A 9166-nucleotide genomic window follows, 5' to 3' on the forward strand; every position below is an offset into this window, starting at 1 on the left:
GATTTGACCGTGACGCACGTCTGCTACCTTGCGTGGGACTGGCACGCGCCTCGTCAGTGCGCGTCTCCGCTGCCACGCTCGTGCCCGCAGAACCTATCTGAGTCTAACCAGGAACGCAAGGCTATGGCTACCGGCTTCTCCGACAGTGAACAGGCGCGGCGGGACCATCTCTCCAAAGCGACTTCGCTGGCCAGAAAAGTGCACAAGGATGCCAAGGAAATGCAAGAAATATACGTAAGTGGGATTGTGTGGATTATTGTGGTGTGTGGGACATGTTGGGCAGCAGCAGTAAAACGGCGCCGGGAACGCGTCTTTTTTTTTCCTGCGGGCGCCGGACATGCTGTGCGGCTAAATCAGGACCTGGAAAGAGGTCAGCAATGGTCTGCGTATAATTCACATGTGAGGTTTACAGTGCCGGACGCGATGTGTCTGCAGAAAGGCACCGTAGAAAATAAGACCATGGAAGCTACCTGTAGCGCCGAGGGTGCTGCGGTCACTTTTGCCTTTTGATCCGGCTTGGCTGCGCAGAGGAAAAACAAAAACAGCATCGGCATGGCAGGGTATTACAGGGCATCGGCTGGGCAGCTTTCTTTCTTTCTTTCTTTCTTTCTTTCTTTCTTTCTTTCTTTCTTTCTTTCTTTCTTTCTTTTCATAAATTATACACTTTTTTAATCTTTCAGCTTTGTCGAGCACGTGTTTAGGTGTTTACTGTCAAAGGCACTATAAAGTAAGTAAATTGTGAAGCTCTGCTATATGCTACATTAAGTTATGAAAAATCACATTTAAAAAAAAAAAACAATAAAAAAACGGTAGTTAGCGTGGACTTTAACACCTAATATATGCCAATTATCCATCCAGTCAGCTTTTACTAAACCTGCTAATATCTGATTCAGAGCTATGCCGCGGTCACGTGCTGTAGGAGTCGTGATGTTTGGCCGCTTCACCGCATTACCGAAACGGGTCCAGCCGCAGAGCTCCGCGATTCAGTAGCTCCGCCGGACTGCCAGTTGGATTGTAGGTTTTTGTCACTTGGTTTAATTAACTTGAGTCAGATAACCCTAATCTTAATCATAGTGTAGCCAGTCGTAATAACTGACACACCTTCTTATATAATATGCTACCGTGGCTGTGCGTTTGTCAGTCGAGGATTTTAAATCACCTGTAGCTCGCAAACCGTTTGACCTGCAATTTGGTACACATATACTATACGTGAGGTCTACTCTCCGCTTTCAGGGTGATGATTGACCTCCAAGGTTATTCCTCTTTTTATTTTTATTTTATATTATTTTAGAATCAACTCTAGGCAGCGGCCAGCGGGGCGGCCGTGCAGCGCATGCGTATGGGAGCCGTTCTCATTCCATGAGTATCGTTCGCAACCACAAAACTGTCATTTCTGTCTGACCAGTTGTATTTTTTATTTTATACAATTGGCTAAGGAGAAAAGTCAGCATTAAGTTACAACTCAGAGAATTCTGATAGCTTTTTTTTTCTCTTAAATGTCTGGCTCGTTCTTTGTTTACGTGAAATTTCTGACTTGGAAACTTGTATTTATCGTCTATCTAATAGCACGTTAAAGCAGCGTTAATAACCAAAGTACTGGTTCGTTATTAAACATTTAGGAACTCAGGAGCACAAGGTAGGTGGAGCTTAATAATTCATTTGTATATGTGAGGAGACAGACACACACACTGACCACTGCAGGTACTTGGCTCCACGTGTTTGAGAAGTGCATCTGTTTTCTACGATATCTTTCTGCCATTTTGACTATTGCATGACTATATGACGTAACAGTAAACTGGGACCGGCCATTTTACCGTATTATCAGTCACAGAGTGTGCAGGTCATTGCAAGTACACGTTCTCTCAAATTACTTTCTTTTTGCCGACCAAAGAACAAGCCAACAGCAACTTTGTGTTTCTCACAGAAAATCCAGTGAGGAGACTCACGTGAATGCCTTAAAGTGGAAATGTCTCAAGTGGGAGCTCCTAAAACTCTAGTGGCACTTGTTACACCCCACATCTTGCATCTCTCTGGGATGAGTATGTCTTCAACCTCCAACTCGGAGCAGTTCTGAAGCTCTTTACTTGGGGTGGAGTAAACTCACAAGACCCCTTTATTGTCCCGACTGGTGCAGAATTTGTCTTCTCCGTTGTATCTGCTTGCATGTCACACCTTCACAAGGCGACACAGATCCTGCTCTACACGGAGGAGCCGCTTTGTAGCTCACCCACGGCATTTCGGTCACCTGTAGGAACGTGTCAGGTCTTCTCAGCCACACCTTGCGCAAACATTTTAATGTTCCCTCACGCAAAAGAAGGTGACAAGCATGCAGCAGAGTATTTCATATGACTCAAAAGTAGTAAGGTAAAGCATGCTTTGATTTTCCTTAACTATTGCTTTTAAAAAGCATTCTGTCCTTATGAAAGGAGCACACAGCTGAGCCTCAAAGAATTTTTAAGAACTTTTGGAGGAGATTGGCACATTGGTTAGAGCTTAGTGCCATCACTGCAGGGAACTGAGTTTAGGCCATGAATCTGTCACTATCTAGTATTACACAGGTACAGTAGATAGATGTGAAAGGCACTATATAATGGATAGAGTAGATAGATGTAAAATGTACTATATAATAGATAGACATGAAAGGCACTATATAATAGATACAGTAGATAGATGTAAAAGGCACTATATAATAGATAGATGTGAAAGGCACTATATGATAGATACAGTAGATTGATGTGAAAGGCACTATATAATAAATACACATGAAAGGCACTATATAATAGATACAGTAGATAGACGTGAAAGGCACTATATAATAGATACAGTAGATAGATGTAAAAGGTACTATATAATAGATAGACATGAAAGGCACTATATAATAGATACAGTAGATAGATGTAAAAGGCACTATATAATAGATAGATGTGAAAGGCACTATATGATAGATACAGTAGATTGATGTGAAAGGCACTATATAATAGATAGAGTAGATAGACATGAAAGGCACTATATAATAGATACAGTAGATAGATGTGAAAGGCACTATATAATAGATAGATGTGAAAGGCACTATATGATAGATAGATGTGAAAGGCACTATATGATAGATAGATGTGAAAGGCACTATATGATAGATAGTGCCTTTCACATCTATCTACTCCATCTATTATATAGTGCCTTTCACATCTATTTACTCTATATAATAGATATAGTAGATAGATGTAAAAGGTACTATATAATAGATAGAGTAGATAGATGTGAAAGGCACTATATAATTTTAATATAGTTGACTCTTCAATTCCACCCGGGGGAGTAAATGCTAACATTAATTTTATTTTTATTTTTTTCATTTTTACATTTTTATTACTATTTAATATTGTTTCTTTGTATCCGTATACTGCTGCTGGATTATGTGAATTTCCCCTTGGGATTAATAAAGTATCTATCTATCTATCTATCTATCTATCTATCTATCTATCTATCTATCTATCTATCTATCTATCTATCTATCAGAAAGATGTGAAAGGCACTATATAACAGATAGATAGAAAAGTCTGTGGACCACAGCTCTGTAATCCCAGTAAAGTGTTTTGTTACTACCATCCTTACATTTCACCTTATATAACTAAGCACACAATGCAGATACTTTCAAATTAAAAAATGAAATTTCAAGATGCTAGTTGGAAGATTTGAGCCCATTGTGTGACTTTGCCCGGATCTCCACAGAAATTCAAGAGGAGACCCTTGTGAGAATGTATATGTATGTGTGTGTATATATATATATACATAAATAAAATCCATCGTCTGTATGTCTGTCTGCTTTTCATGAGAGAACTACTTAACGGATTTAGATCTTTTTTTTTTTCTATAATTTTCTTGAACATTCCGGTTGATTTTGTGACTTCTTTCATCGTGCTAAGTATCAGAGTTCACTTGTGGTACTGATTTATTTGTGCAAATCCAAGAGAGCATCTGTTGGTCAATTTTGGTGTTTGGCCCTCCTCACTCACTCGTCAGCCACCTTTTGAGTCGCTCTACCTCTCACCATGTGTTGGAGCGCACCTTGCCTCCACTTAACCAAGGACACCTGTTTGTTCAGCAGACATTTTTCTCTAGAGATTGTTAAGGAGTAACGTTTGATGTTTTTGAGAGAGAGATCAGGGCTACGTGTGTTTTAGAGGGTAGCTGCTGATTGGCAGAGATATCACGGCCATGTGCTTTTTTTACCCATATATATACTCAGCAAAAAAAGAAACGTCCCTTTTTCAGGACTGTGTATTTCAACAATGTTTTAAAAATCCAAATAACTTTACAGATCTTCATTGTAAAGGGTTTAAACAATGTTTTCCATGCATGTTCAATTAACCCTAATCAATTAATTAACATGCACCTGTGGAATGGTCGTGAAGACCTTAACAGCTTACAGAAAGTAGGCATTTAAGGTCACAGTTCTAAAAACGCAGGACACTAAAGAGACTCGTCTACCGACTGTGAAAAACACCCAAAGAAAGATGCCCAGGGTCCCTGCTCATCTGCGTGAACGTGCATTAGGCATGCTGCAGGGAGGCATGAGGACTGCTGATGTGGCTAAGGCAATAAATTGCCATGTCCGCACTGTGAGACGCCTAAGACCGCGCTACAGGGAGACAGGAAGGACAGCTGATCATCCTCGCAGTGGAAGAGCCCGGATCTCAATCCCATTGAGCACGTCTGGGACCTGTTGGATCGCAGGGTGAGGGCTAGGGCCATTCCCCAGAAATGTCCAGAAACTTGCAGGTGCCTTGGTGGAAGAGTGGGGTAACATCTCACAGCAAGAACTGACAAATCTGGTCCAGTCCATGAGGAGGAGATGCACTGCAGTACTTCAAGCAGCTGGTGGCCACACCACATACTGACTGGTACTTTTGATTTTGAGCCTCCCTTCATTCAGGGATACATTGTGAAACATTTGTAGTTTATGTCTTATGGTGTTGACTCTTTTAGTGTTCATACAAATATTTACACATTAAGTTTCCTGAAAGTAAAAACAGTTGAAAGTCAGAGGACGTTTCTTTTTTTTGCTTAGTATATATATACTCTCTCTAACAGAAATGGTATTTGTTTCCCATTGTATGACTGTTTAAGAGGGGTTCCGAAGGAGCAACTGTGTTTCCTTGGGGTGCGTTCAGCCTTCCTGTTCACAACATGAGTGGCAGAGACACGAAGTGGCTGACGAGCGAAGCAAGCAGGGGGTAACCCCCTAGTATATATGTATATGTATATGTATATGTATATGTATATGTATATGTATATATATATATATATATTTTTTTTTCTTTTTTTCAGGAGAACCCTCTAAAAGGCAAGAGATAAAAGACAAGGTCTCCATTTTATTTCTTTCTGATCTGATCGTTGTCAAGGAGAGATCAAAAGAATATGCAGGAGATCTCTTTTTTGATTTTTCATTCCAAGGGGCAGTGCCCTCCATAATATTTGGGACAAAGACACATTTTGTTCTTTGATTTTCCCCCCTTTGCTCCACAGTTTAAAATGACAAATCAAACCATTCAGACTTTGATCTAAGGGGATTTGCACACATTTTGGTCACAGCACGTAGAAATGACAGCACTTTTTTACACAAGTTGATATTCCAATACGCACCTTACTGCAATAACGTGGGAAGTACTGGGAGATGGCAGTGGACACCAGGCATGACTTTTACCAGTAAGATTTGACTCCAGTCAGATGTGTTAGGGAGAGAGAGAACATTTTGACCTAAAATATTGAAATAGGAGGTCCGGTCAGGAACTGTTTGCCTCTTTGAAACTAAAACAGCAGTCAATTAAATTTGAGATAAAATGGAAATTCCTTTCAGGAGCCTTTTATTTTCTTTGAAGTGCAATCTCCCGAAGCTGGCTCTCATGCACTTGACTTTGTGTTGTTTAAATAATCTTATCAGCATTACATCAATGAAAGTAATCAGGAGAGCCTAAAGAATTTTTATGAGCATTCATCCTTTATTTATTTTATTAATTTATTTTTTTCCAGTCCTGCTGAGTCCCAGTTTTACTTTCTTTGTGCATCTTACAGGGGCATCCTATGGGTTATTATTATTACTGTCATAATTATTATTATTGGTATTTCTTTTGATACAGAGACAGAAGCAAGGCCTAAGTGAGGAATTCAGTTATGATGAAGTGGATGGAATCCCGTCTTCTGGAGTTTCGAAGTGGAATGAGCTGTCAGATGAGGAGAGGCTGCGGGCGAACGCCAGTGCCTTTCATTCATTGCATTGCTTCCTGGGCATCGTGCTGAAAGAGCAGCGAGAAGACCTGACCCCTGAAGATGGCGAGTTCCATGAGGCACTTCTGTCCCTGCTGGCTCAAGTAGAGACCTTGGCAGAATCCACAAAGCAGCTCCTCCTCATGTTTGGTCATGTTCCACCCAGTAATGGGATCAGCAGTCCAGAGCAGGACCTCACGTACTTCAAGAAGAAGCTGCGGGGATATAAGGTGCTGCTGGAGCTCTCGACGTGGGCGCTCAGAGCCACGAGGGATTTCACCAAACTTCAGAAGCAATCCACAAGAAGCACACCCACAATGGCAGCCCCAGCGATGCGCTCTGCAGCCAGGCAGAAAAATCAGAAGAAGAGGGGAGGCTATGGCAGGTGATCCTCCTGTGGAGGTCCTCTGAGGTTCATTATTTTTGACGTTCCTGTGACTTCACAAACTAACTTTTTGCTCTTTGTGCGGTGTGAACTGTGCGTGGCAATGAGCAAAAAATAGCAGCTATAAACCGAGCATCTAATCAGCAAGCTGTTACTGTGCACCCAGGAAAGTCTAAATATTATAATTATATTATAATTATTATTAATTTTTACCCTGGGCTTGACGTGAATGGTTTTTTCTTCTTAAATATATTCTTATGCTATGGTTGAATATACTTTAACCACCTGTGTTTCTCGATTAGGATAAACAGTCAAACACACTGTTACTTGTTCAAATGTCTTTTATTGGTTACAGTGTGTGCTGACTTGTGCTGCATTCCATTTATCTCGGAACTGGGAATGATGCCAAGCCCGAGCTAATCACGTTCTGGTAAAACATTCAGAAAACCAAAATGGACACCTCCAGGAAAACCTTTGTGGTGCCCCCTCTATCGGAATAAATAGCAGTTGATAACAATGTATTGGGTGGCCCATCCAAACACCATATTAGCATGTCCACCGATGTGTGTACGACTGATTTAATGAACAAATAGAGAGAAGTGCTAATAAACAGTATAATACTACAGCTTTCACTGAAGATCATGGTGCACGTCGCCATTTTGGATTGACATTGGACAAACTCTCGCTTGGCAGACTTGAAATGGAAATCTGACTTAAGGGGCTGCTGTTCCAGTTGAAAATTCCGACTAGGAACTCTGAAATTCCGACTTCAAATGGAATGCAGCATTACTATCAAAAGTTGCAGAGAAGATGAGTGCTGGAACCTTCCTAATTGCTCTTTGTATCCCTGATGTGTATGTTAGGGATAGATGGTCGATGAGGCTCATAGAATCTATACGAGGTGTAAATATAGAATGAGGGAAGGGGTGTTTAGGGTGTTGGAAAGGTGGTGATGAAGATGTGGGGCAAAGTGGTGGGACAGCCATAGTGCAGAAATAGCTAATCCAAATTAACAAGCAACTTTGCCTGGGCCACTTTTTTAGGATAAAGTGTTCCCACGTAATGTTTCAACGCTCATTCATCACTAACAGTTATCATGTGGCCTTTGTTTGCGTCATATAACGGCCGCATACCAAAGATTTGAGCAGGCTTGTCTGAATGTTGGCGGTGCTGCGTGAAGGTTACTTTAGCTAACAGGAGTGTAGAATTCCAGCTAAATCCAATGTCACTTTATATGACTGACAAAATTAATTACATAGTGCTTTTCTCGCTACTTAAAGCGCTTCATGTTGAGAGTAGGGAGCGACTTTAACCAGTAGAAATGTATGGACGATGAGATGACAGCAGTTATTACTGCAGTGCGCTCATCACACATTAGCTGTTTGGTATTGAAGGGGAATGAGTGAGATAGCCAGGTTAATAATTCAGGGGCTATGCATGGAACCATGGTGGATAATTTAGCCAGCACATTTGGGTACAACCAACTCTTTTGAACAGATGCCTAAAGACCTTTGATGACCACAAAGAGTCAAGACCTCAATTTTACATCTCATCCGCCATTTTTACAGCAGACTGCTCCTGTCACTGCACTGGAGAATGGGGTCCACTTTCAGACTACAGGGTAAGCGCCCCCTGCTGGCCTCATCAACACCTCTAATAGAAGCAACCCAAGCTTTTCCTAGATGGTCTCCCATCCAAGTCCTGGCCAGACCCAAATGTGCTTAGCTTGTTTAGCCAGCTCTGAAGCAAAGCTGCTTCCATGTGACTTCTAGTCATAGTGTATGGCAGGCTTGCCAGCAGCAGTTGCTGATCTCATCACCAGACCAGGCCAATTTACACGAATGAAAATTGTTGGGCGTGTCACACGTGTAGCTGAGTATTGAATTCCAATGTAGCTAACCTGTTGGATTGGATTTGATGTTGGCGTAAAGAATCTTCCACCAGAAGCCCAGACATGTAACCCCTAATCAGAGAGAATGAGATTTATGACTGGAGGACCCCTGTAATTTTATTCCTGTCCGAATCACTCCTGTCAGTAACATTTTTACAAACTTCATGTTCACGTCCTAGTAAAGATTGCCTTCTATAGAAATTCTGTAAAAAAATTGACCCCAGGTTAAACCAGTCCTTCTGAAAACTGACATGTCAGTAAAATTCTGTCATTTGCGTGATTTGGGTGGGACAAAAATTCCAGGTTTCCTCCGGTTATAATTACTTTACCCAGTGCCTGATAAAATAAAATAAAAACCCACTGGCACTCCTCACTATGTGTGCTGAATAACTAGGGGGAGAGGGGTATCCCCTCGGGTATCCTGTGAGTAAAATAGTTAATACTGAAAACCAGAGGGAGTCCCCCTTAGAGTTGTAAATGGACATTCTGCTATGTTATATATAAAGATTGCCAATGTGACCCTAACTGGCAGTATACATCGGTAGTCATGAGGCAAGAATGTGGAAATTCCAGTAGAGAGTACTGGAGCAAACTGGCCCACTTCTTACCTGTGACTTTATGACAACCTC

General features: G+C 41.3%; 1 protein-coding gene across 1 annotated transcript; it reads left to right on the forward strand.

Moving 5' to 3' along the window:
- Positions 1–8892, forward strand: LOC120538045 (ciliary neurotrophic factor-like). The gene is made up of 2 exons (XM_039767442.1): positions 1–234; positions 6135–8892. The coding sequence occupies exons 1-2, from the start codon at positions 124–126 to the stop codon at positions 6648–6650; spliced, it is 627 nt and encodes a 208-aa protein (XP_039623376.1). The 5' UTR covers positions 1–123; the 3' UTR covers positions 6651–8892.
- Positions 8893–9166: the final 274 nt, after the last annotated feature.

The sequence above is a fragment of the Polypterus senegalus genome, chromosome 10, assembly GCF_016835505.1.
Source record: "Polypterus senegalus isolate Bchr_013 chromosome 10, ASM1683550v1, whole genome shotgun sequence".
NCBI lineage: Eukaryota > Metazoa > Chordata > Cladistia > Polypteriformes > Polypteridae > Polypterus > Polypterus senegalus.

Coding starts and splice junctions, on each gene's coding strand:
- LOC120538045 (XM_039767442.1), top strand. CDS start 124: ATGGCTACCGGCTTCTCCGACAGTGAACAGGCGCGGCGGGACCATCTC. Junction 235..6,134: donor AGGAAATGCAAGAAATATAC/GTAAGTGGGATT, acceptor CTTTTGATACAG/AGACAGAAGCAAGGCCTAAG.